The 25742-nt window shown below is 41.7% G+C and overlaps 2 protein-coding genes across 4 annotated transcripts in view; one reads left to right on the top strand and one right to left on the bottom strand.

Annotated features, from left to right (window-relative positions):
- Positions 1 to 25736, bottom strand: part of LOC105430074 (uncharacterized) — a 48075-nt gene extending 22339 nt beyond the window's left edge. The window contains exons 1-3 of one of the 2 annotated variants that reach the window (XM_089082341.1): positions 25385 to 25736; positions 24938 to 25214; positions 22139 to 22414 (exon numbers count right to left, since the gene is read on the bottom strand). In XM_089082341.1, the coding sequence (XP_088938467.1) occupies positions 22139 to 22412 (274 nt within the window). In that variant the 5' untranslated portion in view covers positions 22413 to 22414; positions 24938 to 25214; positions 25385 to 25736. Of the gene's footprint in view, positions 1 to 22138; positions 22415 to 23797; positions 24197 to 24937; positions 25215 to 25384 lie in introns of those variants that run through there. The other variant, XM_089082346.1, reaches the window with a different exon arrangement.
- The window catches only part of LOC105430064 (atrial natriuretic peptide receptor 1), a 65968-nt gene continuing 48805 nt past the window's right edge, over positions 8580 to 25742 (top strand). The window contains exons 1-2 of one of the 2 annotated variants that reach the window (XM_089082408.1): positions 8580 to 9312; positions 9446 to 9804. In XM_089082408.1, coding sequence (XP_088938534.1) covers positions 9743 to 9804 — 62 coding nt within the window. In that variant the 5' untranslated portion in view covers positions 8580 to 9312; positions 9446 to 9742. The remainder of the gene's footprint in view (positions 9313 to 9445; positions 9805 to 25742) is intronic. The other variant, XM_089082413.1, reaches the window with a different exon arrangement.

Here is a 25742-nt window from a genome sequence, read left to right as displayed (position 1 = left end):
GTCACCAACACCGCACCCCGTCACGTGATTCCTTGCCAGCTGGCAATCGATCGTCGCACATCCTGCACCCACCCTCTATTGCCAACTTTAACGCAGAGATACTCTACTTTTGACATCGTGCAAAATATTTCCGATACTCTTTACGCACCCCTTTAAAGATAAATTTTTAAAAAATTAAAATGGCAACAGCAAAAAAATTTCCTTTTAAATTGGAGATAAAAAATTATGCTTAGCATGATAATATATCGATATACTTTATAAAAATATATATTAAATGCATAAAACCATGTATATTAAATTGCAAACGTATTGGTGTGATATTTATATCTGTAAAATAAATTCTTTGCAATTTCTTTGCAGCTTGATCTTATCGCAGAATATTTCATGATTCAATCTAATCGCAAAGCCTTTCTTAGGCCTTCTTCCACAAACAGAAGCGTTGAAAAAAATTTCACCCGGCATCTCGTATGGAATTAAAGGATTGATGATGCAGCACAATGGAACGTAACTCGTTGCCAAGGGAGTTCGGGCTCGCTCTCGCGTAATTCTATACTAGCGTGTACACAACAAGTCTGGTTCGAGACGTTGCCTGGCAACGTCGTAGTATCAATCAATGCCGAGGATAGAAAGGAGCCGGAGAAAATTAACGAAAAAGAAGGAAAAAAAAAGAGAGAGAGAGAGAGAGGAAACGAGCAGGAGGCGTTAGCCGGTGCAACGAATTCCGCGCGGCTTCCTCACTGCCTCCAATTTTATCCCGCAATAAGTAAATACGTGTTGCATACTTTCCAGTAAACGTAAACGCTATTAATAGCCCGGCTGACGAAATATATATCGCATTCTCACGAAATTACCCTCAAAACCATGAACACGCGGGATATGAATTATTTACGAATGCGAACGGATTGTCTAAACGAAGCAAATTCACTAATTGATCGGTAAATTATTACAGTTCATTACTCTTTTTGTGCATGTGCATTTAGCGAGCTTTTGAACAATGAAATCGATCTGTAATTGATTAAGTAGATTAATGTTACAAGAAAATAATCTTCTATCTACGTAACATAACATCGCAAATATAATAATAAATGATCTATGTAACATCGCGATGCAATAAATTGTACAGATTGCATGCCAATTACATTGAATCTTATCTGGCAGCGAAAAGTCACATTGTCACAGCATGCTCGACATGTCAAACTGATCGGAAGCCCCAAAAGCTGATACGAGGAAGCCGTTGCTTAATGCTTACAGCTGAGTCGCATTACTTAACGCTTATCGACCCTCCCAGGTTTTGACTGCAATATCAGTATCAGAAACATCGCGATCCAAAAATTTGCATAGTCCTCTGGAGCGAAACGAGATCAACTTAACTCTTTAACATTTAAAACGAGACTCTTTAATATTAAAACCTAACTGATCGATTCGAAAGCTATTTCTTCAAATGCAATTTCGATATGCGAAATGCTATGCTCCAAAATGATCTCCCTATTTATCGGGGGAAAATTTAATCTCATCGAAATTACGATAGTTTCAATTCCCGATCTACGATTCGCAGGGCAGTAATTTCGTGAACTGTTAATTGATACCAGCGAATTAATGGATTAAAATTTCAATTGCATCTCTATCTGAAAAGTATTTCGTATTTTATTTATGTTTGCAGCTTCCTTTCTTTCCGAGGTAAATAATGTTCTCGCGTGAAGCGAAGCGGGTAAGTTTCTCTTTATTATCGAAATGAAGCTTCTAATTGGAATCAGTATGCTCTATGACATATTACCGCATTACCGCATCGGTTGCTGATTTACTATTCTAATGAACTCGATCGTTCGAAACGGATAGTGTTGATTCATCGATGACTGCCATGTCTAGCTGCGGTAATCATTTAGCTAATTAACGAGACCGAAATATCGTTAATTAAGCCGTACGGCTTTCACGAGAATATTGACCTGTGACGTGTGACAAATCAATACTTGGATGTTTCCATGATCGATATTACCGTCAAATAATTAAAAGACAATAAACACAAGTAATCGTAAAAAAATAATACCAACAATGAAAATTAATTTTCAAGTGTTTATTCATAAGGATATTCCAGAAATTTTTCTCTCAGCTTCCCAGACTCAGACTTTCCGATTAAAACATTACCGATTAAAACATTTCCGATTAAATACATTCGCGAAACACTCGCTTTTGTAAAATCAGTAATCTGTTTTATCAACGCCGTGCAATTGCAGTCAAAGGCAAACTGGGCCGTTAATGAAAATAAATGTTTTAATTAAATTGCCGACGGTCTTTGTGCGCATCGCGAATCAACATCGCGAGTTTCCGTTAGACGGAATGAATCGTTGCGTCAATCGAGAAAACCGCGTCGAGATCCGCTATCTCGGAAACGGGCAAATCGCCCGTTAAGAGAAGAAAGACACGATGGGAGAAAAGAATTCGGGCGCGAGCTTCGACAAATGGCACGGAAGAACTTTGCGACGTTAAAATGTCACTCGAATAGAAATGCCGCCGAATGGACGAGAAATAATCGTTGGATAATCCATCAACGATTTATCTCGCAAATGCTAAAGGGCGCGTTTGTTCTACCGAAAATCCTCCGGCTTTAACATCGCGATGGCGATGTTTCGTCATCGCGCCACGTCAGCGCGTGTGTGCGAATTCCCGCACACACGCGCACATTTTCACAGAACTGGCTGCGAACGTCGACATATCCAGGTGTACACCGCGGTTTCCTGCTTTCGAGCGTGACGTTCTGACACGTCGCTTGTATTACACGCATAATGGGGGATGTATCTAAATAGGCGATCGTCGTGTGAAAAGTGTAGGAGGACTATTCACGATTGACTACGGGCAATATATATATATATATATATATATATATATATATATATATTGCCCGTAGTCAATATATACATATATGTATGACGCGCGTCGCAATATATTACACATTTCACAAAAAGGGGAAAAAATCCAAGGCCAGCTTTATCTAACGAGGTCTCCTCTCCGTGCGGATAACTCGATTCTCCCTGACCTATAATATTTCTCCGCCGAACGACATTGTCTTTTTTTCCTTCTTCTAAACTCTGACATCACAAAAATAAAATGCGAGCATTACTGTTAAATATAATCTGATATAATCGTCGCCTCGTGAAATTACCACCGGTTTTTCTCCCTCGCGACGACGTAGAAGAAATATTTGACACTCGATGTCCCTATGAATTAGTAGCCCAAGCTAAGTATAGACAAAACTGCGCGCGGTTTCCTTCGCGTTAGCTCCCGCCTCGCGCATCCCTCTAAGAGCGCTCGCGTTTCTCGATTTGCACGTTTGACTTTCATTTTTTTCTTCTTTTTTTTTTTTTCTTTTTTCTCTTTAGCCGACGACGGATGCCGGGAATGCTGGGTTTGTCCCGACTATGTTTAGAAATGGTTTCTCGTTGTCCTGCCTGCAGCGCGCCTACGTGTCACGATGCGTGTAGTAAGTACACGTGCGACATAAAGTATCGCTTCTGCGGCCAAGAAAAAAAGATCCCAGCGCTCATAATTACGCATATTACGTCCGATTGAAACCCTTAAAAGTTGTCTTTACGAGAATCTAGGACAAGGAAAAGAAATTTCGCTCTTGGTACGTTATTCTATATTCGATTGCAGCCTAATAATTGCAATGGAATATCGCACGTCGACTGTAAGCGCAAATATGCTCGATTATCTTGAGAATACCATGAATATCGGTTAAACTGAAATATAAGCGGACGTGAAAGGCTTTGTGTAATGTAAGAGGATCAAAATTTTCTAGGAAAATCGCTGACGTCGTTCTCAATTAATCTCCCAGAAAGAAATGTCAAAGGAGATCGACGGTGACCTGTTATTTCGGCTCGTGTTTCAATATAGATAATTCATATACGTTTTATTATATGTAGACATGATAATTTTATAAATAATTGTTTCGAAAAGAATAAATTTCACTAATCTTTTTTTATAATAATCTCTGTTCACTAATCTGTTTTATAATAATCTCTGTGTAATAATCATAACGTAATACATTTTAAATTTATATAATTAAATAATTAATTTATAATAATATATAAGATAATATAAGATAATACGGTATGTGGTATGTGTCTTATCAATATTTACGCGAGTGCAAGTTCCGTGTACCACCAGGGGGGGTCTTTGATCGAATGCGGAGTTTCGGCAGGCCGAAAGTAGATCCGAGGAGGAGGAAAAGGAGGAGAAGAAGGAGAGAGGAAAATAGTAGCGGATATTCAGAAATGCAGTGCACGACCTCGGCAGGGAGCATAGAGAGATCGACCTAGCTCACACACTCGTTGCTATTTATATTTCCAAGACAAGGGCGAAGACCTGGATCAAGGATTGAGAGTGGAAGTGAAAGGGGCGGTTTTCTTTTTGCTCCGAAAGGTCGTCGTAATGGAGGAGATGTCTTATCTCGGAAGAGATTATACTGGCTTAGGGTTACAAAGTGACGGTACTTCATAAAATTTTTACGTCGAGGATATTTTATTCCTCTTATACTTTCGCCTATATTTTCCTCTGTCTTTCCATGCGCGCTGCGTCGTGAAATATTAGGAATGCGAGTTATAATTATTTATGACACTTTTCGCGATACCTCATACGTACATATCTCGAGCGTGACGCAGATGAGAACAAAAGACTCGGTAGAATTGAAATAACAAACGAGCTAAATGTAGGTGGAATATGATGGGGATGCATTGGATGAAAAATCACGGTATCACTATTTTCCATCTCGGCCAATATTTTACGCAATATCGTGTGTGTATGTGTGTGTGTGTGTGTGTGTGTGTGTGTGTGTGTGTGTGTGTGTGTGTGTGTGTGTGTGTGTGTGTGTGTGTGTGTGTGTGTGTGTGTGTGTGTGTGTATGCGGTATACAGAATATTTTAAAATCGTTCTTGATAATTCAGAGAGAAACATATTTTCGTACTGTTGACGTTTTATTGTCGCTGCAATTTTGCGCCGCGCCGCCATGAGTAATTTTTATCGAATATTCCAAATGCGAAAACTGATAATTCTTAATTAACGGCATATCAACTGATATTTGTGCGCCAAGTGGAATAATAATGCCCGAAGAGGGGGTGTTTACTTAACGGGTGGGCGAAAATGCAAATCCCGCACCTGGACAATTCGAATCGCGTCGTCGCACTAATGACCTCGGATTATAGAGATCGCCGTCGCATCTGCGACGTGACACCGATTTATCCCGCGTTACATTATTCAGCACGAATTCATCGGGATAAACGGCCGGGACGCAAATGCGCCAGGACGCCAATTGACCCGGCGCATAAACTAAACTGATGAAGAGCGTGTGCTACTTAAGCGTCGACGATTATAACACGCGCGCCGCTGGGCTTCTTCGCCGGTCGTGAAGGTCTCTTCGTCGGCGACCGGCCTGTCTCTCCGAAAATGAATGCGATGACTCACGATGCGAGGTCAAAGCACGTGGATTTTCATAATTGCGCCGAGCGGTGCACGACGGTGCCGAGCGGCAAGCGGATAAGCGGCTCGCTCGTCTAGACGTTGATACGTGTATCGCTATGCGAGAAAGCCAGACGATGAAGAGACTCGCCCACCGTTCGGATTATGCGTCTCTCATCGCGGAACTCACCCGCGAGAAGTGCCGGGTTCGTTCCGTTCCCCTTTTCGTCTCCCAACCTGCCTTTCGGATGTACCTACTTAGCCGCGGAGACTTGAGAGACGCACGAAAAATCACGATCCCGCCGGGATGATTAATGAAGGAAGCGGAAGAGAGCGAGGCGCGTTGGCGTTGGCGTTGGCATTTTCCTCCAGCGAATGTAGCGGAGAACGCGGGGATCGTGTGCATTCATTACGGCCGATAGGAACGGCCGGAAACGTGTCTGCATGCGGGTGTACGCGAGAGCGCAACGTCATTCCGCGAGTATCATCTCCGAGCATTCTCGAGCATTCTCGCGCGAACCATCTTTTAGAACAATATGTTTTTGCATACAACATTGTTACGCGGAGAGAACAGTGTCGCCGCTGTGAATTCTGTAAATTTCACAGACAGATATAAATCGGAAAATAATTTTGTTGAACCGTCAAAATTATCACATAGGACGCCTAAAAAACGTGATGATAATAGACAAATTTTTGTTATCTTCTAGCGACCAATTTTAAACGTCGTACAAAATAATTTTGAAGGTCCAACAAAATCATTTTCAGATTTATATTTGGCCGAATTTTTAGATTTTCCAGCAAAAAAACTCTCTCGCGTAATCTTCTTTTAAATCCGATATCAAATAGAAATAAGGACGTGAAGTTTTGGAAAAGACATTCCCACGAGTTGTCGCGTCGAATCCATTGACTTTATCAAAGTCAATGGGCGGATGCAGGCAACCATAACGGAGATGTCTTGGCATATAGGAAGCGTATTTCCCCGCCCCAAACATCTCGTCTTCAGGTTTGCTCGCTGATGTATGCCGCGTTCATTTCGCGCGAAGTCAACGCTGTCGGGGTGCCGGCGAGGCAACGGGGACAGAGAGATGAATGTGCGATGAACCGTGATTCCCAGGTAACGTGACCCGTTTGTAGTTCAAGCGTGGTTGAATTGCTTTGGCTTCACGAGGCCTGCACTTGTCCGCACTTAGGGCATGACCATCGTCGTGCGGATCGTTTATGTATATGCGCACGTACGCACTATTGCTCGCGATTGAACTTTACGACCTCGCCATGATCGTGGATTAGAGCCCTAATAATATGTAATTTTGCTGAGTTTTCAACGTTTACAAAAATCACTTAATAATCCGAGTATAAAATATGGTGAAAATGCTTTGATAATCTCTGCTATCTGTCGATATCATAATAACTGTTTTTAAAGTTTTTAATCGAGAGTCAAAATAGATTCTGCCTTCTTATAACAAAATTATAAGAAGCGTTGGTGTGTCGGCTTTAAAATATAAATGTCGATTTTTATATGAGCTACCGTAATTTGAAAATTTGTCGCGTTTTCCCCCTTCGGAAAGGAAAGATGATTTTGGATACGGATGCTTCAAGAAGAATCATTAGGCAGATGAGAGGGAGAGAGAGAAAGAGAGAGAGCTCCAAAAACAAATTGCTAATAAATCAATGTCAAAAATGATTTATTTATTAAAAGAAAAGAGAGAGGGGGCAAGGAGAAAGAACAAGGAAGAGAGAGCTTGAATAATTAATTTAAAATGAAGAAAGTGTCATTCCAATTGAAGCATATCATTTTAATATAATAATAAATTTCCATATTTGATTAGCTCTGTCAATCAAAAAAAAAAATAAGTGACATTGCAATTTGCGATTGGGTCTTAGGTGCGATTAAAGTTAAGAGATCGTAAATCAATCGAAAGCGTCTTCCTGCTGTCTTTTCCGCTTATTGACACCAGCTGTACGTGTATTGGTCTCGGGGTCAGGTTCAAGAACGAGGTAGTCGAGAGACGAAGTCTCGCGGCCGACTCGTAGAACGCAATAGTGAGAAAGCGAACTGGCGTGGCGAATGCCACGATAAAATTAGATACGCTATATTCAGTTACATGCGCGCACGCCGAAAGTGTAAAACAGTCATTGTCGGCCAAACCCGTCCCTCGTCCTTACCTCGCGGAATAACGACCGAGAGAAGCTTCGTCTACACGTGAAATAAAAATCGGACAGATTAAAAATGAGAATCATTGAAAGTGAGAATTTGGAACACATCGAGTAAGGACATTTATAATCTCGCTCGAAATTGGTGCCGCGACCGATTGCGTTTTAATAAAGGTTTCATCATCGGTTTCATGCTCGTAATTTATAACATTTATATTATGCATATTCCTCTAAAATAATTTTGAATGTATAGTAATTTATGCGAATGAAATTTATTATAATAATTTTGTTCAGATGTATTATAAATTACGCTACATGGTTTTCAACATATATCTCTCCTCTAGTTCCCCCGTAAACGTTAATTAACGCGGACATGTATTAGGGTCGCGGATAATTATCATGATACAAGCCACTTCGTAAATTACGCAGCCGTAATGCATTCCGGCTCTCAATTCTTCGAGTAGCTGGCTGGAAAACCTCGTTTTATGAGTAGCGATGTACGTTAAATACCAGTCTTCCCCATTTACCGCATAAATTTCGGTAAAATTCATGCCTGTTTTGCATTGACATAACGTCTACATCATTAAGAAATTTAATTTCGTACACGACTCTGTTAAACTTAGCTAAAATTGATCTTGAAATACAATTAACAATGAATAATACTATAAAGATCAATTTGCTACTCATAACGTTACACTAATCGCGATTCGATCGAAACTCAGATAAAGTTTGCCTTGAAATAGAGTTTGAATTTTATCTATCGTATTTCAATAATTTTCATTTCATTAATTTTCGAAACGGAATCATATACATAGATATACATAGTATGAAAAATGGAAATATCCTGATCGAAGAAATGTCAACAACTTGTTATTCTTGTTCGATGGCCTTCCATGGCGTTTGTTTTTGTACCATACCATACGCTATTGTATACACAAAGCCCGCCGTGCGTATCGTCATTCGAACCAAGGCAGCGGCACGAGTCGCTCTTTGTGTTTCTTATTTCCTCTCAATCATTTCCTCAAACTCGATCGTTTCTTATAAATAATTAATGATTACTATTAAGTTACATAATTGTATAATTTTCTTCGTATCGAACCAACGATATATCAAAATAGATGTTTCGCGGTAATTGGATCGTACAAACTAGAATTCAAAAAACGCAAAGAACGGAAAGAAAATTTATAAATTATTGTTTCACCGCAACATTCTCTCGATATCCGGTTATACGTTACGAATTTTCCCCGCGAATGTGATTTTCTCTATTTTCGAATTTAAAATCGCGTTTGCGATACGAATATACGAATCGTTGGATCGGGGAATTCAACCGATATGAAACGCTGTAATATATATCAACTATTATTGAAATAATTCAATTCACAGTATTTGCGAACGTGCATCCGAGAGATTCATCGCGATATTAAATTTCAATTAGCCGTAAAAGCGTAACTAGCGTTCTATCGCGCGGTACCAGAGTGAAGTTGCGCGTTCGAATTTTTCGATCACTAACGTAATGTCGGGGGAACAGAGCGGATCATCGTTGCATCGGGCGGTGTCGCGACGCGATTTTAATTAGAAAGTCACTATCGCAATTAACTCTATGGCATCACTGTAATATTCACCAGTCGTATAAGATAGATTCCACCATCGCCATTTACATCGGCAATCTTGTACATCGTAGAATCTGCTCGGTCAAGATCTATCGCGTGAACGGTTGGTGAAGCGATGACTATAGCCTGCCACGAATATTTATCTTTAATCTTAACTCGCGTGTCTATTCGTGTACGCTACGATACGAGATGGCAATCGTTCTAAACCACAAGTGTATTCAATTTTCTGTTCGCAGAAAAACTGAAGAAAAATACAGATTAGAAATGCAGATTAGGCGATACATCGTCGCAGTGGATGATGCATGAAGTTGGTCATGCCACTATCTGCTAATTTCGAATTTCGTCACGTCACGAGTGTCGTACGAATGCGCGATTTCGTGTGTTCTGTTGTTAGTGTTGTAACGAAGCGCTCGTCGCATGCGATTAACGTCGAAAGTGCCGCGCAAAGTGTCGGACAACTGTCGTATTCTGGTAATTAGTGCGCGCGCCATCGTAATTATCCGTGTGTCGAGAGTGTACATTGTGTGAGTGCCATGGAAGAACCAACGGCAAGAAACCCGAGAAAAGAAGCAGGGAAACATCATGCAACCAAAAGGTAAGGATTTTACTTGTCACTTTTATTATCTAGATTTAGACATGAATTATCCGCAGAGATAATTAGAGAGAGATTTTCGTAGATTTATAAAATTAAATTTTCCACGCTTGAAAGTCTTTGTGAAAATTATATAATAATTATTTCGTTAAATATCTACTCGAGTGATAAAATTAGACCTGATAATAATTATTCCGCAACACCTGATAATAATTATTCCGCAACATAATTACATTTTCTGCGCTGCTATAATTGGTACTTGTATTTGTATTTTCCAAGTAAACCTTACAATAATAATTGTTCTACAAATCTGCTGCTGCGCGTCATACCGGTGAAATTTTTGAATTATCTTATTCTTTAATTCAAGATGATTCAAGATGTACATGTATAAAATATATTCAGCAAAATTCCCAAAACTAATCCGTCCAAGCAGCAATGGTATCGCGCAGCTCCAATTACTTTCTCGATGTTCCCCACGTTCTCGATCATGATTCACGTCGACAACCCGTACCTTCCTATCTTGCCTATGCATATATAATATACGCACATGAATACACATATCTGTTACCGTGTCGGACACATATAAAAACGGTTCGTACGCCAATCCGATCGCGCGAGCGCCTCACGCGTGTGCGTTCACGTGCGTGTCCGCGCTCTCTCGCACACACGCGCTCGCGGACGTTCCGCTGTCACACCGCTCGCATATTTCCTCCGGGGTCGCGTTTAATAAAAGTGCAAAATGTATGTACCTTTGCGAGGATGCGACATGCGTGTTATTGATTCGGTCGTGTTGCGATATCCCCGATATTTCGCGCCGGTCTCTCCGCCTCTTCCGTCCTCCGAAGTGCGAGAAAATGATACTCCGCGCTCGCGGGGGGGGGGGGGGGAAACTCTTTGATTTATTCGCGTGCGAATATTATGTCACTTATACGCACGTACACAATACGCTCGCAATCGATGAGACAGCGTAAAGTGCGCGTTAACCCTTTCGCTATCCCAAGCGTACACATGTTCAGCCGTCTAGAATCGAGAGATGCGATCGATCAAGGTTCTCCTCGGCCGGCTCGTGACGTAATTATTTCATGTTAATTTACGACAATTTAGTCGACGTCGTGGCCAATATCATGTGCCAATATCATTGATAATTAATATCCTGTACAGATTATGCGCGTGACATACGATAGGGTTCGCTCTTTCGAGATAATATTGTCATAAAACTATTATTAATTTGATATTGTAATATATTTTTTCCACAATATTATTTACATCGAAGAAACAGGCAGGAAAAACACGATAACCTCGGAACGTGCGAAATGAAACACCCTGTATGCGTGCTCGAATGTTTCACTGTCGCGAGGCGAAGTGAAAACGGGCGTGTCCGACCAGACGATTCCTCCCTGGTTTCGCTGCTTATTTACAAACGAGAAGGAAAGAAAGAGAGAAGGAAGGAAGGCAGAAGGGCACCGTCGAGGTGACGCAAAAGTGAGTTGTCGAGCTCGAAATAAACGCATGAATGAATTCGCGTCTCGCCTTCTTTCCGCTTGACCAAACCTATCCGTTGTGGGTGCCCTATGAGTCAGGCGGAACCGGCTGGCCAGTCAGCACGTTTGCATTGTGCTCGCGGCATAGCAAGCGACTTGCACACGCAAATAAACAAACAAACAAACAAACGAACGAACGAACGAACGAGCGAGCGAACGTATGCGGGGGATGAGAAGGTGAGGTTGAGGAGGAGGTGGCGGGGGATCGTGATCGCGCCGGTGCACGCGGAAATCTCTGACGGGGGTCCCGCACGTGCGGGAACGACCGGTCGTTAAGCCCACGCATCCGAAATCGAATTACAGACAGTTGTCGCTTCATCGATGAGGTAGATGTGTATCGCTCGTCAATCGAGCCTGCACACACCACACACCACACACACACACACACACACACACACACGCGCGCGCGCGCGCGCGCGCGCGCGCGATATATACATATACACACACATACATATCACGCACCGTGGCGGAATTTAGAAATCGCGCGAACCGAAAGCTAGACATCGCTCGCGTTCAACCGCGATATTAAATGCATTATTCATTCTCGACGCAAAACGAGTCGGCGGCGAGTCATTCGCCGTACAAAGTCGTCTGATGCCGAACGATGTGCATCGCGAATGCATTCGGGCGAGACGCATATCTCGCGCGCGGACGAAACGTGATCGTCAGGTATTGCATCGTTATTGTTGATCTCGCTCTCCCCCCCCTCTCTCTCTCTCTCTCTCTCTCTCTCTCTCTCTCTCTCTCTCTCTCTCTCTCTCTCTCTCGTAGTACGATATCCACCTCGAGATAAAATCATGCAGAGTACGACGTCGGGTAAGAGCGGGTGAAAAACTTAGCGATACGCGCCGTTCGCGTGTCGTTAAGTGTGAACAAAGTAAAAAGCGATTATGATAGAATCTCGGTGGAAAGGCCAACGACGAGTCGACGTAAGGATTCTTTATTAACACGTTGCGTTCAAAACGTGTTTAAACGTCAGCCAACTCTACTTCGGACCGAAAAAAAACAAGGAAGATTATGATGGTATTATTAAAGTTTTAATTATACGATGATGAATTTGTTCGCTGTCTCTGATAGAACATAGGTTTTGTTATTAGGACAATAAAAACATGACGGCGTCGATGTCCAAAGCTTCTCATATTGCGCGATTTTTTGACTGCCATAGATTACTGTGACCTTTTCATCTAAATCCCTCGCAAACGATATCGAAAAAAAAGCGATACATTCGATACTGCCTTGTCACTCGATATCATATGAAATCAATATGAACGAAAAGACATTTCCGGAATGATTTTTTCCTCTCGCGGACCGACTTTGCCATTGAATATATTCATTTATATCGACAATATTTCGAAATTCCACGACGGTGAGCACAAATTGAATATGAAACTGATTTTTCTTTCTTTTTTGTATCTCCTGAATGCTCACCGAGCCATGAGAATCGGTTTGACCAATCGGCATGAATGCATTCGCATCGTGAATCTAATTGAATGAACGTATGAAGCGCACAATTTTATCCTCGTATTTGTTTTCCGAGAACATATAAACATGAACAAAACACATCATATACGTGAATGCAACGTAATACGTAAACATATAATGTATAGTATAATTTTATATAATGTTAGGTAATATAAGGTGGAAAATGAAGTATTATATAGCGTTATACATAAAAGGCAGCATTGACAACTTTTTCTGCAACATTAGCCTTGCCGAGATATACTAAAAATATACCTCATATACGTAACGGCATTGTATCGGGTGTTCTTGAATAATAAATCTCAAAGCTCTCGATCCATTTTTCTGAATTAAGACTCCGTTATCAAGAATAACTCTTTGAAATTAAAAGCGGCGTCAAAAGTCTTATTAGATAAAAGACACCCCGTATATTACGGTGAAGCGAATTCATCCCCGACGCCGTCTACCAATAAAAGGTAACTGCATCTGACAGCCGACAGAGGCAATTCTTAGTGACTCTATTAACGTCTCGCCGAATTGTTCCGACGTGGAATTTAGGTCAGTAATATGATTGCCCACTGAAAGATGATTTCGTCGACCATATTTTCCCGGATTTCACATCTTCGCGTATCCTCATAAAAATTTTGTCCGGTGACCCACGTCCACCTTGTCACGAGGGTAGCTAGTAAACCGATAACAAAAGGTCTCCGCAATTTGTCGAATGATATTAAATCGTCGCTAAAAGGATTAGACATTTTCCTCGCTGTTTTTCGCACAATTTCAGTAGTTTGTTCAGTGCGGGCGAGCGTGACGCGTCCGTCTCCGCAGGACGCAAAATTAAAACTTTTAATCCTCATTAGGAACCCGAGACAGGATACACACCCCGCACTCCAATTATTCCTTGACCCGTGAACGACGACCTTGCTGTCGCTGCTCATTGAATACGATGCTTTTATCTCATCTCATCACATCCCATCGTTATCCGGCTTCGGGATACACCAGTAAATTACACCTTATGTTAGTACAATTATTTCCCATTTTGAATCTTCGGAATAATTCAAAGCGTGTTGCAAAGTTGCAAAAAATTTACAAGTTTTTTTCCTGCAAGTTGTAATAATGATACAGCCCTTTCGTTGAAAGTTCGCCTTATCTCTTTAAAAAACGTAACTTTTTTCTTTAATTGTAACTTTATGGCACGCGCACGACTCATTTCACAAATTTGCCGGTCTTCATTATTACTCCCCCCCCCCTCCTTTCTCTCCCTCGCCCGCTTGTTTCTTTCTCAAGTTTCCCTGTGCACCTGTACGATGTACTCTACTTTGTCCTCCCCCTCCCCTTTTTTCTGTCCGCGCTTTTACGTACGAACGCTGACGTTACGCTCGGCTTCGATCGCGCGCGAGGAAGATGAAATGACATCGTTATTTCGGCTTAGCGACAGTTTTCACTCAGAACCGGAGTGGATGGATTATTGATCGAAGTTCTGGGACTGCGGGGATATGGCCGTAGGCAGGTACCAACATGCGCATGCCGCATCAACCTACAGCTACACTCTCTCGCCCTCTCTCGTTCACCCTCACCATCGTCGTCGCCCTATTCCTTTTTACAACCTTCTTATCCTCTCGTCCTTTCACCGCTTTACGTTCCTTTCCTACTTTTCCCTTTACGTGTTCCCCTTTTTTTTCTCCTCGCAACCCTTGGTTCTGATCATTATATTACCTTTTCTCTTTCTTTCTCTCTCTTCCCGAGTGTTGCACTCTCTCCCCTTCTTCTTCTTCTTCGTTTCTTCTCAAACATTATTCACTTTCTTTTCTCTTCTCTCTCTTATTCTCACTCACGATTTCAACTTTGTTTCCTCTTAGAAATCTATCCTTCTTTTTTACTCTCTTCGTATCATTGATTTTCTCTCCATATTTCTCCATCATTTTTATAGATATATAACATGACAATTATATAATTGCCGCAAGGATCTTGGTGCATTTATTTCAAACAAAAAAATCCATATCACTCTTTTGTCTACCTTTTTCTTACTCAGGCTACCTCGTATTCTTTCTACTCCATACCTTCTCTCCTTGTTCCCTTTTTCCTCCAATCTCACATCATCATATTTCTTGGTCTCCCACATCCGATACCGCATTGTGTCCTTTTTTGTTGTGTCCTTTTTGCGAGATGTTAATAACACGTCACATTTCTTCGAACAAGAATAAAATGTCACATATTAAATATCTGTCGAGATTGTTTCATTAAAGATATAAATTTCATTATGTTACAATTCACAATCCTTTCTTTGTACGTGACGGACGGAGTGAAGTGCAAAAATAAGTTTGTATTTAATGAAATGCCGACTCGGCGCGGCGCGCTGGCATTTCCATGTTATTTGTTAATTGCATGCGTTGCCCATTAGCAGCGCGCAAACTTCGTGAGAGATTCCAACTGATATTGAAATTTATTTTGCGCGTTAATAATTCGAGTATTGGTAACGGGACGAATAGTTCAAGTTGATCCTTTTCCAGTTTACGCTAATTTTTCTTCGCATTAACTTGAATAATAATAATTGCAAATATTATTTGGAAAATTACTCGAATAATTGTGTTCAAATAATTTTATAAATATTCAAACAATTGTATTAAAAAGTCGTACTAATAAAGGTACTAATAAAGATTCTTTACACGTTATGAACGTTGTTAAAAATTCCTTTAATTTTGCGAACGCAGTTTATCATCACGAAATAACAGTGCAGCACGAGCAAATTATGTTCGATTACGTTGATTAGTATTCATGATTCAACACATTTATGATGTAGGAGCTACGCGGCCAATTTTTCTAATTGTACTTTACTGCCGGAAATAAATCATATAAAAATATACAAGAATATAAGGGAGAAAAATAAAAAATAAAAAATTAAAGAATTTAAAATTATGATAAACATCTCTAATTAGATCAGGAAATTTTTGTCCGCAATTTAAACATCTCGTACAATTGTGGAAAAAAAAACTTCCTTGCCTAATTAAAAGTGGTTATCACAATTTTAAAATACATATACAACGTTAATAATTATTTCGTGATAAATAATAAAATCATGACCTCGTTTTCCGTATTGCAATGTTATAATTTAGCATTTTATTAAATTTACTTCGTTAATCCATAGATAGTAGGAAACTGGATTAATTTTATCTAATAGAGTAATACATACAGCTTATTTGTATACATTACGTAATACACGCCTAGGTATCAAGCTTATTATTACAGAAATTACTCATATAATATACCATATATGAACCGAGCAATTTAGCTGCTCATTTAGCGCTAAGAACGCTGCACGACTAAAACTAATTCCACATTGTTCTATATCTATGTGTTCCTCGATATCTCCCGTATATAATTCCTAAATTGTCGAAAATGTTTGATATTTACTTGAAAACTTGTGGAGCGTTTGGCTAACGACGTTTGCAAGTTCTGATTTGCGGGAACATTCGTTATTTACCGAATCACAGCGACGAACAGTGCAGGTGCGCGCTACAGATGCAGTTTGATCGATCAGCATTTCGGAAAGCCGATAATCCAAACATTGTCGAGCAATAGACAGTACACGCAAGGGTCGTACGTGTCGGGATACTTGTTTGCACGTGCGTGACATGCGTGTGCGCCCGTACGCACGCGATTGCTCGGTGTGCGAACTTTCGGTGCACACAGATGTGGTCGGTAATTACATGGATATTTAGAGGCGATGACCCGAGTCCATGACGAAAATACGCCACAATTGATCGGTCGTATTCGTGCAAAAAAGGCGCTCCGTATATTCACCCCAGCTCTAAATCGGTATCAACGATCGAAACTGCTTCCCGTGAACTCGATTCCGCGCGTTCAATTTTGGAAAAAGCTATCGCGATTCTAAATGTGGCGCTCGTCCGTGTGGAGCCCGGCATCGAAATTTTATCAATTTCACCTCTTGTTCCGAGAGAAGATTGACCGTATTATTTTTGCCAGGCTGTATCACCGACATGTATTCACTTGACATTCATAATAGATTCGATTCCCTGATAAAATATGCATCTCGGCGCAAGGTGCGCGTCACGCACGATATGGAATTGCGTGCGCGTAAAATTTCGCATGGCACAATCGGAGTTCCACGAAATATACGGTCCCCTCAAGCTGTATTAGTCATAACGCCATCGATTGGCAAAATTATAATTGCCAATCCAGCGCGCTTTGTCGACGATGGATAGCCTCTGCAGTGTCGAAAGTGTGAGAAAGAATAACTCTTTAAAACGAGAAAACATATCTACATTAAAAAAATTACAAAATATATAAAGAAACAAAAAAGTAATACACGTATTGCTCTTTTATATATTAAATTTTTTATTCAAACCAAAAGCTTATATAAGAAAATTCATTATAAATACATAATCTTCGCGGTTGCCTTAATAAACATATTTTTTATAATTGATATTTCCTATAAGTTAATGTGATTATATATAAACCTGTATAAAAAAATCCAGGGAAAAAGCTATGCCTAAAAAAAATATATAATCCTGAACTTTCATAATGATATGGTCAATGGCTCCGAGGGTATGTTCTTATCCATTTTCAATAATAACAAATTCAAGGTAATCTATATTTGGATTAGCAATAGTGACCTCTAATATACATTATATTTACTAGATACGTATATATATTCTTAAATAGCAAAACTATCACGATAATTTATGAAATTTACATAAATGACTTTTGACATGGAAGACATATATAAATATATTTGTCTTTTTTTTTGTAATAATTTCTAAAAATATCAATTATATAAGAAGAACACACAAATTCTAAGTACATCTTTGTAAGAGAAATAAAAATACACTTCGCTTCGCTTAAAATGCGCTTTATTTTAAGCGCGATCTGATATCTATTTCTGCTATCCGCCATGACTAATGCCGATCTGACGATAAGAAAGAATATAAGAACGTCGTGACGTCACTTGATTTGTTCATAGAACGAATGCTTACTCGCGAAGAAAGAGACTGGCTAAGAGGAAACGCGACATCAGGGGCGCATATCGTCCTCGAAGATCGTCGAAAAGAGAGGTTCCCCGAAGTACATGTCATAGCTCTATAAATACAAACAGACATTTAAGGCCTGTACATTTAACCCCCGTTCGTCGAGCGGAGAATAGACGTAAAACGCGAGATGGTGTGCACACGTGTGCGCGCTTTTACGCGCTCCTATGAACAACGATCGATCGAGAAGATCTCACGAATGTATACAGGTACTTCTTGTTCGAGTAGGATGATAACGTACATGTAGAAAGTCGCGATCACCCCACGTTTAATCACGTAAAATGTCACTGAATTAAAAGCAAAAAATTGAAAAAGTCTTTTAAGATTCTCAAACGACTTAAACGCGTAGGAATATTATAACGCTAATTTTTATTAAGGAACATCTAATTTAAATAGATAATTTCTTTTTGTTTAGGAAAAATTCATTTTATTGAGAAAATTTATTGTTTTAAAAAGTTTGGTCACACATATATATATATATATGTATATATATATATATATATATATATCGAATCATGACGATAGCATCTTTTAAATTACGAAACGCGCTATGGTAAAAGTATTGTAGATAGACTTGTCAGAATTTATCGATATATTTCTAATAGATAACCCTATATAGACGTGACCATTTATCAACTATAAATAACGAATGTGTGGCATCACGCTATCAGCAAAGTAAAAATATCAGCACACACGGCGTAAACATATTGTATTTGATCCCCAACCGCATTTTCTAAGGGACATTTAGCAGAATTTAATTAACGGAGAATGATGAAAGGAGTGTTGAATTTGTATGGAATATGCGTTTCCTTCTTATTATTCAAGCGAAAACTTTTTATACGATCACGCCTGAATCATCGGACGAGCGAAAGGATCCTTTCAGAAGGGCGAGAGCCTTCTCTGTCTGTCTGTCGAAAATAAATTGCTATTATTATTTCCGCATGCACGGCACGTGAACCTGGCGATTCACGCTCAATGGCGACCAGGACTAAATGGAATACGCGTCGCAAAGGATAATACCAGGCGGAAAATATCCCTTTCAAAAAGCCACGCCGTTCCCTTCGCAATCTAATACCGTACTACATTCGCACGATATATACCCGCGATATATTCCGCGATTTGCGAACTTTGTGAGCGCGTAAAAGCGGTCGCAATTTGCCTTTGAGAGGCTCGTTCGAGCGTATAAAATTTCCTCTTCGTTCGGGGTTCCTCCAGGACCTTTACGAAGAAATGGGAACAATCCGCAAGGACATCGTAAAGCAGTAGCGATTGCAAAAGCCTCATCTCGCAGTACATTACTCCGAGTCGTCAGTTCGAAAAGCCGTGCAGATCCGTAAGAATAAAAGTTCCATCTTTTCCGATTTCGCTATCTCGCGTAAATTTATTTTTGCCTGTGCGAAGCTGCTCCTCGAACGTGCAATTAAAATATCGCTAAAGAGTGAGGAAAGTCGCGGTGTATAAACGGTAGGTAATAAGAAAAGAGACTCAGAAAGAAGATCGCGTGATGAGGGCTCAAGGGGCACGAAGAGTCAACTCGTAAAAGCGTGCACACGCGTTTTTGAATGTATTTAAGGACTCGGCGAAGCCACACACGGCACACGGTAACACCCGCAACATGCGGCAAATGGCGCGGCAAATGTCTCACAGGCTTGAAATCTACCGCTAAATTTACGCGAAGGAGAAGAGGAGGTCCACGCGGAGGTCCACACAAAGCGAATGAGCCGCGGAAAGTTCCTGCACTTCTTCTGACGAGGAAGAGAGCAAGCCGTGCCCCCATAGACTCGAAGTGCGTGAAACATTTTTGCACGGCTATTTTTCCCACGTAAGTCTGGAGTGAAAGCGAATTCTGATGATCGCGACTAGGTCGGTGCCTTCGGAAAACTTCGAAAAATGAAGAAATTGAAAAGTTAGAGCAAGAAAGAGAGGAGCAGAAGTAGATATTTCTAAGAGACGTGCACGGCAAAAATGATAAGAGACGAACGTATAAAAAGAATTATAATTACAAAGATAATAATTTAATAATTAATTAGGAATAAATTAAACAGATCTAATTATATACAGATATTGAGTCTTTGGAAATGAAATGAAATTATATTACGCTCAGTTTCTGCGTTCGTAACATTTTATAGAACGTTTATGGAACAACTATTTAGATAGAACAATGGTAAACGCGCGCTTTGCGCTCGAAATGTAACATTTTAATATATAATCAGAATACGTAAAATATTTAATCGCACTGGGTTAAATTCCATGTTCGCTCTGTGAATATGGTCCGCTATTAACGTCAAAGTTACGGGACGTGCATATACACAGCGGTGATATTATCGGATGGCATTTCGCGAAATCATCGTCGCAAATGCAAACGACCGCTGTGAGGCAGGCTATAGAATTTGCGCGCGAAAGGATTGAAAAATCGGCAGATAAACGTTAAACGAGAAGTCGACGAGCGCGACGTTAAAAATCATTGCTGGCGCAATGCGGAAATATGAATACGGGTTCCGTACGTCGACTTCCCCTTCCCTTCACTCCTCTCCCTCCCCCTCCTCCCTTAAAAAAAACGTAGTGTCGGTATATTAATTTTGATATGTCCTCACCCTCAGAGAGCAATATATTACAAAATTCCGCTATTCTGATTGCGAAACGTGTTAAAACACATGGGAAAACATACAGAATATTCTGGAGAATTGAAGCTTCTAATTAATCATATAAAGAAATATTTATATATCAATATAAGCATTTTATTAACCTCTGATCAATTTGAAATTCCATTCTCCTCGGATCAGTTTGAAATTCCATATCTCTGTCATTGAAATTCCATAACATTCATCCTACATTCATCGTTTTTATCGTCAGGATATCGTATGGATATATCTCTTTATTATTGATACTCCTTTCATGATACCTTTTTATTGCTTTTTAATTAAATATGTGGCCCACGTTGACGTAGCTAATTACGAACTCTAAGCACATATTCGCGTATAGCGAGTGTAACGACAATTTCGTGACAGTAATGACAATACCGGTAAAAGAAGATAACAAATACAAGAAAATTTCCTCTCCGTTTCCCAAAATAGTGACGGGCATAAAAAATGTTTATTATAAAAAATATACTTCTATACATATTACATTTTTTTCGCGCAAGCGTCTCTTTCTCAGAACCATATTATGCGGCTCTTTATGAGAATATACAACTTCCTTCGAAGTCATAAAACATTCGTCTTACTTGTGGGAGTGTATATATCAGAAAGAAAAACTTCGATCGCTATATCGATCGTTCGACGTGCATTACTCCCGTACGATTACGGTAATTCACGAGCGAATGAATGTTCGCCATAAAAGCCAATTAATATCATAGTGTCGGCTATGGGCGCGTTCCTTCTTCAATTGCAATTGAGAGAGGCTTTACCGGCGCCGCCGGCTCTCATTCATGCACGTCTACGGGAAAAACATACGAACATGAGGAGGAATTAGCGAGTCTGTCTAATGAGCGACGATTGGGAATAAACGAGTCGCGTAACGACATCGATTTCCTTCTCGCGCGGAAAAAGAAAAGGGAAGAAAGAGAGTGCGCGTGTGTCCGTTTTACGGTGTCCGCCTAGCAACACGGACCATCCGTTCGTCGACTTGAGTCTGTCCGATAACTCAAAAGGAAAATAAGCGGAGGAGGACGGGCACCGTTAGGCGGACACAGCCGTACGTCCAGGAAGCAGGCAATGCGACGGATACGCGCGATCTTAATCCGGAAACGCAACGTCGCGATACGACCGCCGAAAGAAGATTACGGTCGCGAGTCGGTGCGGCGATTGCAAAGTGCACTCTCAGCCAAGCTCGGCATGCCGTTCATATCGGTAATGAAACTCTCGTGTCCGATACTTGTTTATTAGGCCTTAATATTCATCACGTGATAATAATGATACTTAATATGTTATCAGTTGTGTAATCGTACGCATATATACGTCAATGCGTGCCGTTGGACTGATAACGCCGAAAGGATCGAAAGATCGCGCGTGGAACTCCGCACTCTTTTGCTCACAGAAAGGTAAAGGGGTCTTTTCCATTATATGTCCCTGTACACTCTTGACCTTGTATCGCGTAGTATCTTCAGGCTTCGAAATGTTTTTTCCTCAATTAAAAAAAAAATACACTTTAGAGAAGTACTTATGCGATACGAGATTACGAGAGTGTATGTGTGGTGCATATACCTTTTTCTGTCAAAAACTAATAATAGTGGCAGCGAGAAGCGTTCGTGAAAAATTGAATTTACGATCGCACGAAGTAAGGGGGTCGTCCTACCTTTCGCGAGGCGATTCAAGATGAGGTCCTTGTGTTGTGCGGTATGAGGCTCAGGAAGCACCACGAGAAGGTAGCAACCGCTCAGAGGCGATGGCGGCGGATGCTGTTGCTGTTGCTGTTGCTGCTGAGCGGCCGCCTGTACCGGCACGGTAGTGCCGGTGATCGGCGTGCTCGGGAATGCATTCTGCTCGACATTTGTCGTCGTAGCACCCTCTCCTCCTCCTCCTCCTCCTCCCCCTCCTCCACCCTCCCCGCTGGGGTCCGTGGTACTCATTGCTGCAACGTCGCAGCACCATAAATAAATCTTCGGAAAATGACCCATTTTATATATTAACTTTTTCTGCAAGTTATTGTAGCTGCCGATATACATATCTGCCATATATTGTATAACCGCCAGTATAATTGATTTTATAATAATTTATTCACGAGTTTAGATAAAACATAACTATTTCGATTAAACTCGTGATAATACGGCAATAATGGTCTGGTTATCGACTGTTTGCTGATTAATGAATAATAACTGACTAATTATATATTTTGCTGTTGGACTATCGATCGCTATTTTCTTATTTAATCGACTTTTTAGACGCCGCTAATCATCTTTTCATGACGAACAACCATTAAAACTTTAATCACTCTGCGCGACGTGCTTTGTTCTTAAATCACGAAAATAGCCACAGCTTTATACTAGCGATCTTCGCGATCTGAACGAAACGAAAATTACGTTACTGCAATGAACTTCGCGTTCAAAAAAAGTACAAAATAAAAAGTAACTTTAATACTTTCGTAAGAATGAAATTTCATATCTCGTTGAGGCAAAGAACCGATTTAACGTTATCATGGCTACCACTCTTGATTAGCGTAACACGCTGCACGCGTGGTGCTAATTGCAATTAACACGTCTAACGCGGTTAGTCAAGGCGAAGAACGAAAGCTCTAACTGAACGATTTATGTTCCACTATCGCTCTGATTATTCGTTAAATGTACCTCTGCCGCGCCATCGTACCGTTCTGTACGACTGTAAATGGCTCCGCACGATCGTGCGGACACTCCATCTGCATCGCGTACGAGAGATGAAAGGTGAAACGTATTCGAGGCCGAAATAGAAGTGCCAAGGATCGAGGAGAAGCGTAAGCTTCGGCGTAAGCGTGAGGGTTGGCGGTGCACAAAGCACTGGCTCTGCCTCCCACCTCACTTCCCCCCTCCTCCTTCGGTCGAAACACGACCGTAATTTCTTTTCCATAAAGACGGCATATAGTCCCTCGATATTACCGTTTAATACTCGCTTTATGGTCGGCGACCGTATGCCTGGAGAAACTTTACGACGATCAATCATTGAAAACTCTCGGCGAACTTCCCCGACGTCAAAAGTCGGCGAAACAACAAGGGGTATTCATTAATGAGCAATCCCATCCGTTTTGCAAACCTGTGCGATTACAAATTTAGGAAAGGAGATCGATTCCACTCAAATCAATCCCGAAAAATATGATCGGCATGACGTATAAATTTTTGATTAATTATTTGAGAATAGCCATTCGAAAAAAGGTAGTTTATAGAATATACTTCTTAACAAAATTCGAGTAGACGATTTTCTTAATATCTTCAATAATGATAAAAAATTAATATCACTTTCTTCGAATTCGGAGATATATACGTACGAGGATTCGAGTGGAAATCTGTGCTACCAGCCGGTCGCCAAACCAAAGATCTCAAGGCGAAGACTGCACACCAGTGGCCCTGCGCACTTTTCTGCGGCTAAGCCGAACGTCGATGAGATCCCCCGATCGAAACCTTACGAGAGGCCGAGCTTTTCCCGTCGAGAGGGAAACCAGTTTTCCGAGAAGAGAGGGCTCGGGAAGCCTCGCCCATTCACCGTAGAATTTCCGGGTGCGCGAAATTTCCGTTCGTTTTGCGATCGCGGCGGATCGCGGCGGAAGATCGTCGGGGAACGATCCCGAGAGGAGGATTGCTGCTGCCTCCTCGACGAGTCGGCGCCGTGGTCGCTCCGTACGCACGCACATCGCCAAAGCCAGCATTGCGCAGGATTTACACGAGCCCTCCGCGCTACCACATCCTGCCGGGCGCAATGCGCAAGACGGACATGATGCCGGGTGCATATACTTCTTAGATCATTGATCCAAATTCCGACCGGAGATGGAACGGTCTTACGCGACCGAATCACGATCGATTCATATGACGTTTGGTCAACGAGGGGATAATATTCTGATATTATCAGAACCCCTGTATGTAGGGGTACCGATGGATGAATCTTGATAATTCCCTTTTTTCTATTTCTCCCTAACGATCAGGAAAATCGAATCGCGATATTCCACAGAAATAGAAGTGACCGGCGTATAAAAGTCAACGGCATTCCGGTGAAACTTTCAGGGTGAGACCACCCCACCACGTACCGTGGCACTGCAGTGCAACCCCTTAGTAACAGATCGCCCCCTCTCGCGAGGCACCCGGCGACGACGACGGCGACGGCGACGGCGACGGCGACGGCGTCGGCGTCGGCGTCGGCGACAGCGGTGGCGGCGATGTGGCGACCGATAAAATCCATATACGTCATATCGCAGACAAGGAAATCGTCAGCGCGAATTTCGACAGATTGCAGATACGCTATAACTAATCTATCCGTATACTAGTCTATCCGTCTGTCCGTCCGTTTGTTCGTTCGTTCGTCCGCCGTTGGTGACCCGATTAAACAGTCGGTCACCGACACGTAACGGATTTCGATCGGTTCGAGGGTTTCTCGAGCTCTCGACCGAAGTTCCTAATAGCAGTGGTGTACTCACCTGGTTATTCGTTACCCTCTCCCCCCAGCAATATTCCTGGGTACCACGAGCCGGGGTGACCTTGACGACCGAGTTCCAGATTCCGAAAGTATCCTGGAAAGCTGCTGCCGCCGCGGTAATGGACAAAATGTCGCCCTTGATTAATGGGATGTCCCTCGGAGGAAAAGGATAGTCGCCCGCACGTCGGAGACTGCCTGTCCTTTCGTCGGCTCCTCAAGGAGGACGAGCGGGATGGGGGGGAGAGGGGACACACCTCTCTCGCGCACCGTGGAAAGTACTATCAGACGCAGAGATCGAAACGATTGAGAACCGATGAGATTAAAGCAAGCGGGGACAGAGACAGAATAAAGGAGGATGGGGATGGAAATAAGGAGGGAAAGATAGTCGCGGTTTAGAGGAAGAGAAACGGTAAATGACGGAACTCTCGTATAAAGCACAGTGACGTACGTTTAACGTGTCTCTATGTGTCAGAACGAGCACGACGGTGTTAGAACGCCGGGTGTTCCGAGAACGGCGAGAAGGGCTGCGGACAGGCGAGCGAGAGACCGAACGAGAGAGAGGAGAGAGAGCGAGAGAGCGAAAGAGAGAACTACGCGGAGAGATCGACAGATCGGCCTCCGACGGCGAACGACGTTCCGATGCCGGGAGCCTCTCCGTCGAGTGCACGTCGGAAGCGGGTACGAACGCGCGAAATCCTCCTCCTCCTCTCCTCGACGGGCTCTCTTCCCTGCTGTCGGCGGCGGCGAGAGCGACGGCGACGGCGACGATTCTCACAGTGCTTGTTGCGGCCCCTCGATTATCAAAG

This window comes from Pogonomyrmex barbatus, unplaced genomic scaffold (genome assembly GCF_055798465.1).
Source record: "Pogonomyrmex barbatus isolate J1 unplaced genomic scaffold, ASM5579846v1 scaffold1, whole genome shotgun sequence".
NCBI lineage: Eukaryota > Metazoa > Arthropoda > Insecta > Hymenoptera > Formicidae > Pogonomyrmex > Pogonomyrmex barbatus.
The sequence above is the reverse complement of the archived record's forward strand: the minus strand, read 5'-3'. Positions and strand labels throughout refer to the sequence as shown.